This window comes from Bufo bufo, chromosome 10 (genome assembly GCF_905171765.1).
Source record: "Bufo bufo chromosome 10, aBufBuf1.1, whole genome shotgun sequence".
Lineage (NCBI taxonomy): Eukaryota > Metazoa > Chordata > Amphibia > Anura > Bufonidae > Bufo > Bufo bufo.
This window is the reverse complement of record NC_053398.1, coordinates 143,518,086-143,536,458: the sequence shown is the minus strand read 5'-3', so window position 1 is coordinate 143,536,458 and position 18,373 is coordinate 143,518,086. Positions and strand designations below refer to the sequence as shown.

Here is an 18,373-nt window from a genome sequence, read left to right as displayed (position 1 = left end):
TGCCAGAACGGAATTTTCCATAGCCCACGTTTTAAGAATATATGTGCAATGGCTGCTCAGCCTGTAGCGAGATTGGCGCATACCCACATTTGCGTAGAACACAGCACGGTTTAATGCAAAGAGTCATTTCCCATAATGCAAGGATGGCCAACCTGCGGCTCTACAGCTGTTGCAAAACGACAACTCCCAGCATGCCCAGACTGCCTACAGCAGGGCATGATGGGAATTGTAGTTTTACAACAACCGGTTGGCCGCCCCTGCCATCATGCATCACTTATGTCCATACTTCATCTGCCTACGGTTGAGCTTGGAACTTGGCATTGTGGGAAAATCCTCAGCGTCCTAACTGATAAAGAGCTCTTTAATCAAAGGGGGGAAGATACCGTTTTCGAACAAGTCGCTTGACATGTGCTAGGGAGGCTGCGGTTTTGTACTTTGGAAAACTGATAAAAGGTAATTGCTCTGCACAGAAGGACGATCTCCTGCCAAAAGCTCTGGAGCGGAGTTATGTCGACGTTAGAAACATCTTGGTCCTGTCTGAGACCTTTTAAGTAGGACCCCGAGGCGCAGCTGCGCTCAAAGTAATTGTTTGTTCCTTGGCTGTAGTTCAAGCTGCACCTGCTCTTATGTAAAAAGAACGGGGTGAAGAGGGGCAGGGTTCTTCTGCTTCTCTTACCACCTCCTTAAATGGCCGTATCTGCGGCTTAATTTTATCAATTCCAATTTAAGTTGGTACACTTTTTTTTTAAAATATTATTATTATTTTATTATGTTTTTTATTGAGATTTTACAGAAGAACACTAACCATAACATATGGAAAACAGTTCTGGACATTATGATGGAGCCCACTAGTCCACATTAGGGTATAGGGCGTATGGTAAGGCTATCAACTGTTAAATCCAGTCGCAAAGGGTTGGTTTTTTTTTTGCAAAGAGTGTCAGATTTGGGCCCGAAATGGTGCACTATATTAATAAATATGAATCGTTGCAAAATGGTTCATATATGATCTTGAAGTTGGCGTTGACTACTTTGTTACGGAGGTTTGGCTCTCTCTATTGTGGCTGCAGGCCATTGCTATCCTCATAGTCCTGTACAGGAGGCTGTGCGCGGTTAGTAGGGGGCACGGATGGAGCCCCACTTCTTGTACTTGATGGATAGCATGCAGAGGAAAGTCTTAGAGACCCCCTTGTTAGTTTCACTGGTTGACATTGTGCTGGGGGAACTTGTCCCATCTGTCCTTGCGGAGTCCCCGTGGTGCTATTTGCTGTCCCGGGTGCGGTCGGGTTCTTTTCCAGCCCCAGCATTGATCCATAAATACTTAGCATTTAGCACTTGAGCGACATCTGAAGAGCCTTATCTGCCCAATCGTAAAGGGGAACCCAAGTTATTGAACCACAAGTATAAGGGGGAACCCTGTCACAATGTGATAATGTATGTGACAAGAAAAGGTAACAGGATACATCATTTACAGCTCCCTGTCCGTAGTTTATCACTGATTTGCTCTCCAGCGGGTTTAAGTTGTGACCGGATGCCCTTAGGTTACAAATAAATTTTCACTTTCTATATGTATGTCTGTCTGTCTGTCCGTTCTTCCAACTATCTATCTATCTAATATCTATTTGTGTCTGTCCGTTCATCTATCTATCCATCTATCTATTTGTGTCTGTCTGTCTGTCCGTTCTTCCAACTATCTATCTATCTAATATCTATTTGTGTCTGTCCGTTCATCTATCTATCCATCTATCTATTTGTGTCTGTCTGTCTGTCCGTTCTTCCAACTATCTATCTATCTAATATCTATTTGTGTCTGTCCGTTCATCCATCTATCCATCCATCTATCCATCTATCCATCTATCCATCTATCTATCTATCTATCTATCTATCTATCTATCTATCTATCTATCTCATATCTATTTGTGTCTGTCCGTCCTTCCAACTATCTATCTGTGTCTATCCATCTTCTCTCTATGCATCTCATGTCTGTCTAATATGTGCCTATTTATTTCTCTCTCTCTCTCTCTCTCTCTCTCTGTGTCTCTGTCTCTCTCTCGCTCTCTCTTTCTCTTTCTTCCTGTTTCGGTAATTTTCCATGAGATCTCACCACACATGGAAATAATTCCACCATATTTTTTCATTCTGCTTAAATCCCATGACTGATGCTTGATGGAGGGGTGGTGGTAGGTGGGGGCTGCCTACACGAGATGGTCCCAGATATGGAGCTTTGATCTCCTCTTATGGTACTCTGCGCTCGGACGTTAAGACCTGAAGGATTTGTCGGTGTGTGACAAGTCCTACAGCTCCATCATGGCGGCTTCTGTTTGAGCCCCGGCCAACGTTAAGCTTTCCCCTGGAGAACAGCGGCACTCAGCGCCTGCCTTAATGACTGCCATGTCTGACGCGCGCGCGTAGGAGACCTGGGCAGGAAGCCGTGGCCGCGCCGTAGAACAGTGGAGCTGTGTACCACATTATATACACACTTCACTAAAAAATACTGTGTGATTTTTGGCATTTCTGTAGGTGTTATATGATAAGCAGCTGGTCCCCCCCATGCCCGGGAGCCCATAATTTAAACCCCTTTCAGGACTTTAGTACAGACTGGAGAATGGGCCAAGTCCAGTGATGAAATCAGTTCTGTGCGCTAAATGGCTAAATTACACCACCGTGTCCATCTCGGGGGAGATGAGCGCAGAAGATGCCATGTCTGGTTGGCGGAGCTGGGTTTATATATAGACGGTCGGGCAGGGAGACTGTGTGGTAAGAGTGAGGTCAGCACAACTGACATAACGCTGTGCAATTAACGAAAACTCAGACTCGTGTCCCCCGCTGAACATAAGTTATGTCATGATTCATACTGCTATTGATTTATATCTATGGCTGTCCAACTGCTCTGCAACTACAACTCCCATCATGCGCAGTTGGAGCATTTATCATATTGTAGTCCAAAAAATACTGGACGGACCTGCTGCACCCCAACATCTGCTGGAGATGGCAAAGATCAGGTACGTTGGGATTCAACATGGCTAATCCATTAGTCCATCTGGAGATAAGCGGTGCCAGAGGTGTCCTATCCAGATGACACGTAGGGACAGCCGATCCAAGCAATAGGGAAGCACGGTGACTCGGTGGTTAAATTTGATGCCTTGCAGTCCTAGGAGGTGGCAAAGATCAGGTATGTTGGGATTCAACATGTCTGATCTATTGGTCTTCTTGGAGATGAGCAGTGCCAGAGTTGTCCTATCAAGTAAGCAGGTAGGCACTAAGCCTGGCTCAGTGGTTAAATTTAATGTCTTGCAGTCCTAGGTTCGAATCCAACCAAGGACAACATCTGCATGGAGTTTGTATGTTCTCCCCGTGCGGTTGTGGGTTTCCTCCGGGTTCTACGGTTCCTCCCACACTCCAAAGACAGACTGATAGGGAACTTAGATTGTGAGCCCCATTGGCGACAGCCGGATGCTAATGTCACCGCTATATAAGTTCGTAAAATAAATTAGAGGTTACCTAATTTCTATATGTAAATCCAGCCATAGCTGGGGGCTTTTACACAGTTGGTAATACTCCAAATGTACAAACAGTACATAACAGTCTTCCGCTAAATGTGGGACGACTGGAAGTACACAGTACAGATTTTTTTTTACAGTATTGTCCGTCAATCCAACGTCTTAGGAGGTCTAGATTTCATAGAGGCGTATGGCTGGCTGTAGAAATGCAGATGGTAGCAAGTCATTCCAGTGTGGTCAGTCATAATGTCTGCTCTGATTTCTCCATTGCTATGTACTTTCAGCCTGTCGCAGCACATAGGTTTATTTCATATTGGCAGGAGATGAGCGGCTGCCTGAGCATCTGATGCCGCTTTATCGAAGAGCAGCAGAATAGGAAAAATCCCACCTGTCTTCTTCTCCCTACATTATGTGTCCGGGAACGTCCCATAGACGTAGAACATTAATATCTAGCAAATTGTCTTCATGGTGATACAACTCCCATCATCTAAGAGAGCAAGTGAGCGGTGTACGGGCTCTTCAGAAGTCTATGAATCTCTGCTCCGAGGACAGATAATCAGAAACGGAGGAGCAGAGCGGTCAGCTGAGTGCGTCTGCCAACTCTTTTTAAGGATTGGTAGGGGGTGGGGGGTCTCAGCACCCATACATCCACTGATCGAAATGTCTGATATGTCACTATGAAAGTTCTATGAAATGAGAGATGCACTTTAACCCCCCTTTACCTGTGGAATAACTGGGTTCTTTCCATGGCTCAGATCTAGCCATTAGACCGACCTCATTTCTCACCCTAATTTTTTGGTCCTAAGAGATAAGTAAATACCGTTTTTCAGGTCCATTGATGAAGTAAGATGTCTTCTCATCGCTGACACCTCCATTTATTTTCTCTTTCAGAGAAGCGACAGGATAACGGGAGAGTGTATTACGTGAATCACAACACACGGACGACACAATGGGAAGACCCACGGACACAAGGGTGAGCGCATGGGACCATCCTGTCTATTATATAAGCTAAAATGGGACATCGGTAAATAGGATGAGGGTCTGTTTGTCGTATGCACCAGGAAAGCTCCTGGGACGTACGTCCAACATATCCACAGACCCTTGTTCACCAGATAGAGGCCAAACGAGTGTCACTTTGGCTTCTGTCAGGGTTGTATACATCGATATACCTTTTCATATTTTAACTTGGGTGCCTATGGGTGACATATGCCACTCTGTGGCATACGTCGGAGGTATATGCTGGAGAATGGAGTCAGACGTATTGTGAATGCACGCAGACCATTAGATGTCCTTAATCCAGCGGTTGAGTATCTGGTGTTGTGAGCTAAACCATCGCCTTCTCCTCCCTAGTATGATCCAGGAACCAGCGCTCCCTCCAGGATGGGAAATGAAGTATACCAATGAAGGGATCAGATACTTCGTAGATCATAATAATCGCACCACGACCTTCAAGGACCCAAGACCTGGATTTGACTCTGGGTAGGTGCAAGATGCTTATCGCCCTAATAGGAGGGCAGCTACATTATCGAGAATTATAAGAAAAGGTAGAACCACAGAGTTTGCAGCATCGTGTATGGACTTTATGTTGTTGTCCTTCGTTCAGGCTGCCGTATAGAAGATTGGGATAGAGGCATTACATGTAAAATGTTTGCTTATAGCACCTACATCAGAGTTATACTTTAGGACCATCACCTGACCTATATCTCCAACATATCCACAGGGCTCCATTAACTCAATGGAAGCCAAGATTGTCCATTTTTTTTTAAATATATGGAATAGCATAATAAACCACACTATTCCATAAAAGGTATATAGTAATAAAAGTATACTGCGCATTACACTTTTACTTTTTTCTATCATGAGAGCCCATTAACCACTTAGACCTGCACAGTGGAATACATTAGGGCTCCCCATGGTAAATGTAACGTATGGTATACTTTTATTACTACGTACCTTTTTATGGAATAGTGTAGTTTATTATGCTTTTCCATACAGCAAAATAGGTATATCACCCCAGTGGAGGCCAAAAAGACAGTCTTTGCTTCCGTCTAGTGAATGGCGCCGTATGGATACGTTTGGAGTCACGAGTTTTTTCGTAGCCTGTAAGGCTCCATTCACACGTCCGCAATTTTGTTTCCGCATTTTGCGGGAACTGAATTGCGGACCCATTCATTCCTAAGGGGCAGCACGATGTGCTGCCCGGACACGGTATTGCGGATCCGGACTTCCGGGTCTGCACAAAAACGTAGAACATGTCCTATTCTTGTCCTCAATTGCAGACAAGAACAGGCATATTCTATTAGTGCTGGCAATGTGCGGTCCGCAAAATGCGGAACGCACATTGCCGATTTCCGTGTTTTGCGGCTCCGTGGATGTGTGAATGGAGCCTAAACGTGTTATTACCAGAGCCATAAAGGTTTTCATACACATTAGTGTATTGAGAATGGCGGGTACGGCTGACAATCTAATGCAGGGATCTGCAACCTCTGGCACTCCAACTGTTTGTGAAACTACAACTCCCAGAATCCTCCATTCCCTTCTATTGGATTCACTAGAATAGATAAGCAAGTGTTCATGCTGGGAGTTGTAGTAGTTTCACGGCAGCTGGAGTGCCGAAGGTTGCTGACCCCTGATCTAATGTGTTTGGGCAGCTCCTGATTATCCCTTGACAGATGATGTTGGGCAGAGAACAGATCAGGTGAATCAAATTTCTTTGGTCTCCCAGGAGATAAGCTGCCACCAGAGGTGTCTGTCTGCCAGCGCCTTTCTTCTCTTTACCCATTGAAAGCACATACATGCTCAGAAGATGTATGTGTGTGTGGGGGGGGGGAGTCAAGAGAGATAGCTGTCGGCCAAACAAGGATTGGACCGATAGATATTGAAGGTGTTTGAGCACTGGAAATATGTCTGGAGCTTCTCAGAACTGATAGGAGAGATAAAGTACGGGTCATGGGAGCAGGGACCTTTTCTGTACTTCTTGTCAGTAACCACTCTGCAGTTAGTCTGCTGATAACTGGGAACAATAGATTGCAATAAAATGTACAGCAAATGTCCATTTGATTAAGGGCCCCTTTACATGGGCCGTTTATTGGGAGAAACAATCGTACAAACACTCACTCCTGATAGGTGTCCTGTGTAAAGCTGCTGCCGATCACTCACATCATTGACGTTGTATCTGGGATTCTCTATGAGGACGTGATCACAGTAGTGATTGCTTGTTCCCATACAAATCAATTCTCGCCTCATGTGATGAGCAAGCAGACGTATTTTTATTTTTTTTTACCAATAATTGCCTGCTCTCTTGGCCTTAGTCAGGCATGCTCAACCTGCGGCCCTCCAGCTCTTGTAAAACTACAACTCCCACTATGCCCTGCTGTACGCTGAGCGGGAATGCTGGGAGTTGTAGTTTTGCAACAGCTGGGAGGGCCTTTTATCTAGGGTTTTTGATTTTAAATGATTTCTTTGTCCTCTCAGAGTCAAGTCTGGGGGCTCGCCGGGAGCATACGATAGAAGCCGAAGCTTCCGATGGAAGTACCATCAATTTCGGTTCCTGTGCCATGTGAGTTTTTAAAGTTGCCTCTTTTGAAAAATCCTTACATCCGTCCACGAGACTCCTACCCACAGGTTTCCTGGCCCATTTCCTCTGCTCCAGAAAATCCCACCCACGTATTTTTCTAAACCACTCTATCCGTACGGATGTATCTGTTGCTTTTATACTATAGCCATCAGTCATTTACTGTATGGATGACATGTTATGATAGAGAATCTGAACCTTCTATGTACTGGCCCTTAATTACTTATTGTTTTCTTGATTCTTTTCCAAGTCAAATACGCTCCCGAGCCATGTGAAAATCAGTGTATCCAGACAGACGTTGTTCGAGGACTCCTTCCAGCAGGTAACGTGAGACAGTATGCTAAAGAGCTATATTCTAGAAGATGATTTTTCCATATAATCCCAGCCTATGGAGTGCAGGTTTAGGATTTCATGCCCCAGGATCCTCACATTACAAGAATATAATGTTCTGACCCATCCAGAGGGATAGGTTGAAGCTCTTGGCCTTCATTGCAAACACTATAACTACACCCTCCACCTAAGCTCGGAGAACATGTGCAATGCTTGGCCAAGATCAGCTGGCATATGTATGGGGGAATTGCTGTTGGCCGACAACTATCTAAAATGTATGGCTGGGTTAAGGAGTCACCAAGGTAGTCTGCTGTTGTAACTGCTACACCTACACACCCTATAGCTACACCACTGGTCCCTATTTTTGCAGGAACTGTAACTTCATTTTATGCTGGGAGCCCATATCTGGCTGATCAATATAGTAAGGTACTTTGCTGACGGTTGCATCTGTCTACTAGGTCAATCCTTATGATAGCCTTTTAATTAGTTCTTTTTTACCTTTTTTAAAAAAAAAAAGAAGCTATATTCACCGGCTCCCCGCCGCTCCGTTCCTACTCCCTGGCTCTGCTTACTGGTTTTCTTGTCCCCGTCTGTAAAGTTGCGGATGGATGCAGTCATATGAGCTGTTGTATGCTGTGAAGTGACCCCCAAGTGGAACGTGATCCAGCAGTTGACATGCCGCTTGAGGACACGTCACCACTGAAGCCAGTCGTTGGCTGCAGCGACACGCGTGACCCCATCCATGCATAAGTTTACAGACAGGAACTGGAAGACCAGTGAAGGGAGCTGTAACAGAGCTCTAAGCATGATTTTATTTTTCCCACAGGTACGGTAGAATGGGAGGGGAATTTGAAAAAAAAAAAAAAAAAAACGCTGGACAACCCCTTTAAGTGTACATTAAATAAACATCAGCCGAACCGGCCACTTTTGGTGGGACCAGCCAACCAGTTAATGCTTATGGGGGTGTTCTGGCAAAGACCTGTAGGATTTTAAGCATGCCCAATCTATTGTGTTTGGCAGCAGCTTACACATGCAGTCTCAGCCGGGCTCAGCATGCATGTGTATGGAGGGGTTGGTAGGAATAGCTGTCGGCCAACAGATGTCTAAGGCTATTTTCACATCACCGTTTTTGCTGGATCTGATCAGTTATCCGTTATGATAATACAACCGGCTGCCTCCATTATAAACAGATCCGGTTGTGTTATCTCTAAAATGACCAAGACGGATCCGGCACTAAAACCATTGTAAGTTAATGGTTTTCTTTTGGATTCGCACCATTGACTTACATCCATCTTGATCAGTATCCCATGACGCACAACAAAAACGCTGCCTGCAGCGCTTTTGTGTCTGGCATGGGAATGCGACCAAATGGAACAGAATGCATTCTGGTGACTCCGTTCCGTTCAGTCTTGTCCCCATTGACAATGAATGGGGACAAGACTGAAGTGTTTTCCTCCGGTTTGGAGATCCTATGACGGATCTCAATACCGGAAAGGGAAGAAACGCTGATGTGTGTGGCAATGTTAGATCTTTAAACTGAGAAAGACCATTGCCCTGTGGGATATGATTACACGGAAGAGGCGTAACCTGTTTTCATTTCTCTCTATAACTTAGATCATGAACATGAAGCCATATGATCTACGACGCCGTCTTTACATCATAATGCGTGGCGAGGAAGGTTTGGATTATGGAGGAATTGCCAGGTAACTAAAGACTGAAGAAATCTATGCGTACTACTCTTTATGTGATCTGACCATACAGCTGCAGGATCTACAAGCTTATGTACGGATCGACTATGTTATATTAAGACTACGCCTTCTCTACTGTATACGTCACTGCCATTAGAAGACATTGATCAATACCGTGACTAGTGAAAGTGTCACTTTCCTGTCTGATCTGACGTGGAGGTGGGGAGATGCAGGTAGTGCGGCGGGTGGTACAATTACAGAGCCAACCAGCCTATGCTTGAGGAGTCTAATGGACGGTCCTATTCTAATTTATAGGACCTTTGCATAGGCTCTTAGCTGCCCTTGCAATTGCAGGTAAAAGGGCAATAGTAAAATGATATAGACCAAGCATACATAAGTCACGTACAGGTGTTTGCACATATGAGTACCGCTTGTGTGCTATGTACAGCTGTATCCATGTAGCATTGTTGTATCTGTCCTTCACATTGTTCTCCCTTTGGTACATTGGCTTTGGGTTTTCTATGTCTTCAGCTCCTTCAGTTCGACAGTATTAGGCATTGCTAATTCTTCTGGTCCATGGCTCCCATGTCTGCACCCAGTTGGCACCTTGACCGGAGTTCTTGCATCCTACCTTCTCTTTAGACTGTTGTGTCTTCCATGGTGCATTGGCTCCTGGCTCCTCTGTCTCTCTCGGTGTCCTCCCAGTGGTTTTACCCTATGGTAGGTTACGTCAGGCTGTTCTACCACAGGGTAGAACCACGGACAGGATACAGGGAGCTCTCACCATTGAGCCCACCGCCGTTGTACTTCCAGCCTGTTGTCTCTGTAGCTGCGGGAGCCCACGCTGCTCGATATCCAGCTTCCAAGATTAATGTCTGAGAAAATAAGTCTACATTTCTTTGTAATGCTGTCAGTCATGTCACACTTATCTACCTACCACCTTTGCATATCATGACGTCTTCATCCATACATCCCCTGTATCTCTCTCCGCAGGGAGTGGTTCTTTCTCTTGTCCCACGAGGTGCTGAATCCCATGTACTGCCTCTTTGAATATGCCGGGAAAAACAACTACTGCTTACAGATAAACCCAGCCTCGTCCATCAACCCCGACCACCTCACCTATTTCCGATTCATTGGACGCTTTATAGCTATGGTTAGTAGGGAAGGCTGGCTCTGCTTAATGCTGGGTCATCCATGGTTGTCTGTTCTAAAGAAGAACTTCTATCTTGTCTTCTTCAGGCTCTTTACCATGGGAAGTTCATAGATACAGGATTCACTTTACCGTTCTACAAAAGGATGCTAAACAAGAAGCCAACTTTGAAAGACCTGGAATCCATTGACCCAGAATTTTACAATTCTATTATGTGGATCAAGTAAGTGCAGAGCTGAGTAGCGCTCATGTTGAGACTGTAGAGACTGCAGCCATCTGGAGACTAGATATACAGCTTTACTGCTGTCTTATGGGTGCATGCAATGCGGCAGTGCTACCAGGCAGTGTAGTCATATGTATGTCAGATAGCACTGCAAATCCAAAGACTCTGTATAGCCCCTGCATCATTACAGCATTGGTATATTGCCTCTAATTTAGCACAACCAACAACATAACCACTTTCAGGGTGAAGATCTAGGACTCCCACTGATCCTGAGAATAAAGGGGCTGCAGTGCTGATTTTAGTCTTTCCCTGCAGTTTGTAAGACTAAATCAATGCTGCATAAGGTTCGACCTCCCCTCCTCAAGTCATAAAGTCATGGCATATCTTACAAATATGCCATCACTTTATTAGATGGAATACCCCTTTAGTTTTGTGGTCACTGATTGCTCCCAATGAACAGTGGCCTTAGATCTTCCCTCACGAGGCTCTGTTTATCCCCCTTTTCCAATGAGCTACTTTCCCCATGTATCTGTTGCATTTGTATTGTCCGTGTTCCCCAATGCCCGACTTTCATTATCAGTTTTATTTCTGCAGAGAAAATAATTTGGAGGAATGTGACTTGGAGCTTTATTTTGTGCAAGATATGGAGATTTTAGGAGAGGTGACTTCTCATAAGCTGAAAGAAGGCGGTGAGAACATTAGGGTGACAGAGGAGAACAAGGAGGAGTTTATCACGTATGTAGGCTGTATATCTTCCTCTTCTTCATCGGTCATCGGCTTGGACGTGTACAAGCTGTTTATCATGTCCTGTGTCTCTCAGGCTCCTTACTGACTGGAGATTCACTCGTGGCGTTGAGGAGCAAACCAATGCTTTTCTAGATGGCTTCAACGAGGTTGCCCCTTTGGAATGGCTGCGATACTTTGATGAGAAGGAGTTGGAGGTGAGATATCCAATCGGCGACCTGTCACATAATCTATGTATCATAAAGCTGATGGCTGTACTAGATCTAAGAACGTATTCTCGGTTTCAGCTGATGCTCTGCGGGATGCAGGAGATTGATCTCAATGATTGGCAGAAAAACACAATCTACCGGCATTACACCAAAAACAGCAAGCAGGTCCAGTGGTTCTGGCAGGTAGGTGGCAAGAAGCAAAAGTTGTGAACTGCAGAAACGCAGTTGCCAGCAGCACCTCATCCATATGTTTTAAAGGCTTCGTACACTAGGTCAGAGATAACAAGCCATCAGCTGAGTTGCCCGAGGAGGAAACAGTAAAATTACATAGCCTGCTACTAGAGAATCTCAAGGCTGTACAGAGAAAGGGGCTCAACATTAATAAAGACCAATAGAAAAAATAATTTTTAGCCCAAAATAAGTACAATGCAATAATAAAAAATGCCCCCAAATGTGTACATATAATTTAATTACATTTCTGGGCATCTTTGAATACCCTGTGAAAGATATTGTCAGTATATAGCTAGGATATGCCATTATGTCAGTTTAGTAGGGGTCTGACCAACGTGACCCCACCAGTCCCTAGAACAAAGTTTCCATCTGCTGCGCTTGGCCCTTTCCAGGCAGCTGCTTGGACGGCCATCGACTAAGGAAAGTGGCATGGCGCCATCCTAGTGCCACTGATACTTTGTTTTATCAGTTGGCTGGGATCTCAGCAGTCAGACCCCTGTCGATTGAGACATTGGTGGCATATTAGGACAGCTGCATCCTTTCCACACTCTCTCTCTGAGATCACCATTCTTGGGCTTGGGATGGCCAACCTGAGGCTCTCCAGCTGTTGCAAAACTACAACTCCCAGCATGTACAGACTTCCTACAGCTATCAGCCTACAGCAGGGCATGGTGGGAGTTGTGGTTTTACAACAGCTGGAGAGCCGCAGGTTAGCCAAGCCTGGATTAGATGGTGGCTTTTCCACAGTCTCATCTTTTACATGATTCTGCTGCTCATTCTGAGATATCTTTACAGGTGGTGAAAGAAATGGACAATGAGAAACGGATCCGTCTGCTGCAGTTTGTGACTGGAACATGCCGCCTTCCCATCGGAGGATTCTCAGAACTGATTGGTCAGTGTTCGCTTTTATATTGATATCATATTGCCAATTATTTTCTTCACTAGAAGAGATATCCAAGGGCACCATGGAATACCCATACCCATTGTAATCCTAGAACCACTATCATTCATGTCACAAGTGTTCTGACATGCTTGAGTTAGTGGGCTAAAATTCTATGATCCAAGATCATTTTATTTTGGTACTACTCTCTGTCCACCCAGAGCAGATTTCTCATTTTAAAGTAGTATTCCCATCTACAGGAATTGCCATAATTGCATGATATATGTGGGTTCCACCTCTAGGACCCTCACCTGTCGGTAGAACAGGGGGGTCCGGAGATTCCCATTCTCTGATTCATGGAGTCAGCCCTCTCTATAGCCTGCAATTGAGAGGTGGCTACGCTTACACTCTGCTCTTCCCACCTGTCATGCAGTTATGAAGGATTAGAATATCCCTTTAAAGAGAAGCTGCCATTTCAACATGCAATGTAATCTGCAGGAAGCATGTTATAGAGCAGAAGGAGCTGAGCAGATATATATAAAGAGAACCTATCACCATGTAATCTGCAGGCAGCATGTTATAGAGCAGGAGGATCTGAGCAGATTATATATAAAGAGAACCTGTCACCGTGTAATCTGCGGGCAGTGTGTTATAGAGCAGGAGGAGCTGAGCAGATTATATATAAAGAGAAACTGTCACCGTGTAATCTGCAGGAAGCATGTTATAGAGCAGGAGGAGCTGAGCAGATTATATATGAAGAGAACCCGTCACCATGTAATCTGCAGGCAGTGTGTTATAGAGCAGGAGGAGCTGAGCAGATTATATATAAAAAGAACCTATCACCATGTAATCTGCAGGCAGCATGTTATAGAGCAGGAGGAGCAGAGCAGATTATATATAAAGAGAACCTGTCACCATGTAATCTGCAGGCAGCGTGTTATAGAGCAGAAGGAGCAGAGCAGATTATATATAAAGAGGACCTGTCACCATGTAATCTGAAGGCAGTGTGTTATAGAGCAGGAGGAGCTGAGCAGATTATATATAAAGAGAACCAGTCACCTTGTAATCTGCAGGCAGCGTGTTATAGAGCAGGAGGAGCTGAGCAGAGTATATATAAAGAGAACAGGTCACCATGTAATCTGCAGGCAGCATGTTATAGAGCAGGAGGAGCTGAGCAGATTATATATAAAGAGAACCTGTCACCATGTAATCTGCATGGAGCATATTATAGAGCAGGAGAAGCTAAACAGATTATATATATATATATATATATATATATATATATAGTGAACCTGTCACCATGTAATCTGCAGGCAGCAGGTTATAGAGCAGCAGGAGCTGAGCAGATTATATATGAAGAGAACCTGTCACCATGTAATCTGCATGGAGCATGTTATAGAGCAGGAGGAGCTGAGCAGATTATATATAGTGAACCTGTCACCATGTAATCTGCAGGCAGCTGGTTATAGAGCAGGAGGAGCTGAGCAGATATATATAAAGAGAACCTGTCACTGTATATAATCTGCAGGCAGCGGGTTATAGAGCTCAGCTTCTCCTGCTGCCTTCAGATTGCACTATAATTCATGGTGACCAGGATGTCTTTAAAGGTTATGCCAAAATCATTTTTTTGTTTGGTCTGAATTTAAAATATTCAGTGGTTTCTGTGATACAGGAGTTAAAAAATGTGTCTGTTTTCTGGCATTTACTGTGTTTGTCTTGCATCCCATCATCTGTTGACTCATGTGTAGTTCTTATCTCTGATCTCCTGACCCTCATTTCAGAGATTAGGACTACACATGAGCCAACAGATGACAGTATTTAAAGAAAACACAGTGACCGCTTGCAAACAGACTGATTTCTAACCCTTGTAGCTCAGAAACGGCTGAACATTTTTAATAATGACCAATTAAAAAAATTATTTGTAGTCCAAAATGAGTAAAATACTATCATAAAAATACCCATGAAGGTATCCGTAGCCTTTAAAGGTAGTTCTCCTAGTAAGTCATTTACAAAGTCCTTATTGACAGACCCGGTCTCTTCAGTTTTTCTTGTCTTACCCAAGGTTTTACCATGCTGGTTATATCTTACAGGTAGCAACGGACATCAGAAGTTTTGCATTGACAAGGTTGGAAAAGATACTTGGCTTCCTCGAAGTCACACCTGGTGAGAGCATTCGATTATACAGTGCACATTGACAATACTACAGTACCAAATCATTCATATTGATGATAGTGTCATGTCTCTAGATATACCTATCTCTCATCAAAGGGGTTATCCAAGACTAAAAAATGTCCCCCATATGCCAGAGCCCCTCACACTGAATATACTTACCTCGGTCCCCGTGCCGCTCCTGGTCCCCGTGCACGGATGAAAACATTCGTTGTCGGGGGGAGCAGCCAATGGCAGATGGGACTGAGCCTCCCTAGCATCGCGAGTGACGCTAGGGAGGCTCGTGCCCGCCTGCCATTGGCTGCAGAAAATCATCTTTGTGAAAGCGCCATGGCGCTTGGGCAAGTGCTGTAGCATCTTCATTGTATACCAAGCACAGTGCTGTACATTGGATAGCGGCTATGCTTGGTATCACAGCTGAGTCCTATTCACTTGAATGGGGGTGAGTAGCAGAAAGGACGTGTGACTGATGGATGTGACGTCACAGGTCCGAAGAAGAAGCCACAGCGTTTGCCCAATCATAGCAGTCACCCTGTAAACATGAGGTCAAGCAGGGGGGTCGGGAGTCAGACCCCCCAGTGATCTGATATCGATGACCTATCCTCAGTATTTAAAGGGGTTGTCCCACCATAGAAACTTATCACCTATACAATTCGACTACTCGGACCCCGAGTGTTCCCTAGAACTAGTGTTGCTGAGATCCAGACTACTTGTCATCTATCATAACGATGGGTGATGAGATTTTATAGTAGTCCCGGAAAACCCCTGTAACCTCCTCCTCTCAAGCAGTTACTTATGGATTCCTTTTAAAATGGGCGGCGCTGTGACCACTGATAAAAGTAGAACACCGCTCATTGTTCCTGCCTTTCTCTCTTTAGTTTTAATAGATTGGATTTGCCTCCCTACAAGAGTTATGAGCAGCTCAAAGAAAAATTGCTTTTTGCCATTGAGGAAACGGAAGGGTTTGGGCAAGAATAATCCTCGACTGTGTGCGAAGAGTAACTGGGGAAATCCTTCTCCCGGCCCCAGGTTCCACAATGCAATTGCTTCAATGTGATCTGGATTTTGGAAGAATGGTGTCCATGCTTTGCACAACATGGAGCACTATGATGGTAAAGGTGCCCGTCACTGATGGAGGGTAAAAGGCATCTATTCATTGGGCACCAAAGATGCAAAGAGAATGGATAGATCTAAAATGTACCTTCTTTACCATTCACTGAGACTAGGAAGAAGTCCGACAACCAAAACCTGTAGGAAACTACTGTGATTTTTCATTATTTTCCGTTCTGCCTTTTTCCCCCCCCTGCATCCTGTTTAGTATTTTGATGATTTTACTGTGAAGCAGTCTGAATGATTTATCTCATGGTCCATACACCCATAGCTGATGGCATAATGACCGTCGGCCATCTTTCTCACCTCTATACTTAAGATACATTAAAAAAGTTCAGCCGTTTCTGAGATACAAGGGTTAGAAATCAGTCTGTTTGCAAGCTGTCAGGCTACTTTCACACTTGCGTTCGGGGTTCCGCTTGTGAGTTCCGTTTGAAGGCTCTCTCACAAGCGCCCCCGAACGGATCCGTACTGCCCCAATGCATTCTGAGTGGATAAGGATCCGCTCAGAATACAATGGCTTGTGTGTGTATGGGCTCAAAAAAGGGGTTTTGCTCCCCGTACATGGTACCCACACCATGTCCCAGATGCAGTAGCTTGGCTGTGCCTTCAATTGAATAAAACAGATGCAGTACCAAGCACTGCCACACTCGTAATTGTGGCGCTGTGCTCATGTAAAGGGGCAATAGCATTCATTATGCATATAGGGGATGTCCCAAGTATTAGACCCATTCAGATTAGACATCATGTACCTGCAAAACCCCTTTAAGAGCCTCTAATGACTACGGCGTGTCACCAGCAGAAGATCCCATGCTATAAGATGTAAATCAGGACTGAAGGAACCTGTGCAAAAGTCTCCTTTTATCTCCAGTGCAAGAGCCTTAAGATTGCTTGTTGCCAATGTAGAGACCTTCTGCGCGGCGGCCGTTTTAAGCACCTTCACGTTTCCTTTGTTTTTAAAGTACAACGAAAAAATTTTAATTCGAGGTTTTAAGCAGAAATAACATCTGGCGACCATCCGCTTTGTGGTTGCCGCTAGCACGCAGCCTTAGCTCGCCAATGTGGATTCAAATAAAGCAGCCTGAGACAGCGCCACCTTTAGTTGGAGGCAGGTACTGTATACAAGACTGTAAGACGCATTGTAGTTATCATGCTTGGTATATCTATATTCGGATGCAATCAGCGTTAAAACCGATTATCATTAGGCCTGTGGTCATGCTGTTTTAAATTTAGCCTCTTGGTAATATACGGTCCCTTTTAGCTGTTCTTACTCGTCTCTTAGTTTAGTTGTACTATGTGTACGGCGTGGAAATAAAACCTCTACCTGGAAACCACCAGCAAGCAGGCTAGCAGCTGCCAGCGGATTTTTATTAGTTCTATTATCTATCTGTCGTCACTGATTTTCGTCTGTGTGCAGTCCGCATTTATTGGCACACCGGCCCATTCCTTTCTGTGGGGCCGGGCAGGATCTGTGTGGCCATTCCGCAAATTGTAGAGCATGTCTTCTAGTCTGGATTGCGGACGGTGATGGGGGTGAGAAAAATACAGAATGCACATGAATGCAGACTGAAATACGGCCTCGGCCTGGAACATGTTGTAGGTCCAAATGGTCCGTTCAGAACTGCTCAAATAAATATCTAATGTTAAACACTTCGGGCATATTTGTGCCCCAAAAAAGGCTATTTGGACTTGTTAATGTGCCAATCAGACATGCAGTGCATTCAGGGTACCCCCCAAATCCTGACAGGCCTCTCACCCAGTTAAGCCAGTACTCTCTGCTCTGCACTGATGAGGGGCAATCACCCCGAAACAGCTGTCTGCAGATGAGATGCTGGCTTACCTAATATCCGAGTCATGTCTCAAGGCTTATTTAAAGAGCTGAACATTGACTTACCTTACATCTGGTGGCATTGGAGGCAGAGCTTGTTAAGAACTCATTTGCATCCCTTTCTTCCCCCCCGGGAATGTACAAGACACGCAGGAGAAGTTACCTGCTTGTTGATGGTTTCCTGGGTTCAGATATGTATTTTACTTTGCCCAGAGTGAAGAGGCTAGATTCTACATTTGCGTACACCAGAGCATATAGTAATGAAATACAAAGCTTTGAATGAAATGCTTTATTCACAATCCCTAATTGCGCGTGTGATACATTTGTACGTCAGGTTTGGCACAGATTTGCTTTGCTTTTCAGTGGTACCTTTGCAGAATCCAACCAGTGCCTCCGCTTTCGCCCACTTTGAAATCATGAAGACATGAAGGCTCTGCCGCTCCCATTCATTCCTGCTGTATAGATTTATTACTTTTTTGTACTTTTTTTTTTTTTAGTTGATCTCTACAATTGTAATGAAATACATATATTGTACATAGAGTGTATATAATAAATGATGCCGTGTAGATATATATATATATATATATCTACATCTCTATGAAATAAAAAGATATTTGCAGCAACTCTGGAGATTTGTAAGGGTCTGATCTGCATCCATGATGCTCTACTCCTTGTGCAATAAATACATACGTTTGTATATAAGATGCGTGTCTAGATAAATGTATCAGGCCGCGTTCAGA

At 44.5% G+C, this 18,373-nt stretch overlaps 1 protein-coding gene across 1 annotated transcript in view; it reads left to right on the top strand.

Moving 5' to 3' along the window:
- WWP2 (WW domain containing E3 ubiquitin protein ligase 2) overlaps positions 1-16,119 on the top strand; it is a 54,462-nt gene extending 38,343 nt beyond the window's left edge. Inside the window, exons 10-22 of the mRNA XM_040409614.1 lie at positions 4,389-4,470; positions 4,848-4,976; positions 6,972-7,056; positions 7,322-7,393; positions 9,016-9,104; positions 10,083-10,242; positions 10,329-10,462; positions 11,057-11,197; positions 11,283-11,403; positions 11,494-11,598; positions 12,442-12,538; positions 14,617-14,689; positions 15,574-16,119. Coding sequence (XP_040265548.1) covers positions 4,389-4,470; positions 4,848-4,976; positions 6,972-7,056; positions 7,322-7,393; positions 9,016-9,104; positions 10,083-10,242; positions 10,329-10,462; positions 11,057-11,197; positions 11,283-11,403; positions 11,494-11,598; positions 12,442-12,538; positions 14,617-14,689; positions 15,574-15,673 — 1,388 coding nt within the window. The 3' untranslated portion in view covers positions 15,674-16,119. The remainder of the gene's footprint in view (positions 1-4,388; positions 4,471-4,847; positions 4,977-6,971; positions 7,057-7,321; positions 7,394-9,015; positions 9,105-10,082; positions 10,243-10,328; positions 10,463-11,056; positions 11,198-11,282; positions 11,404-11,493; positions 11,599-12,441; positions 12,539-14,616; positions 14,690-15,573) is intronic.
- The last annotated feature ends 2,254 nt before the right edge of the window (positions 16,120-18,373 follow it).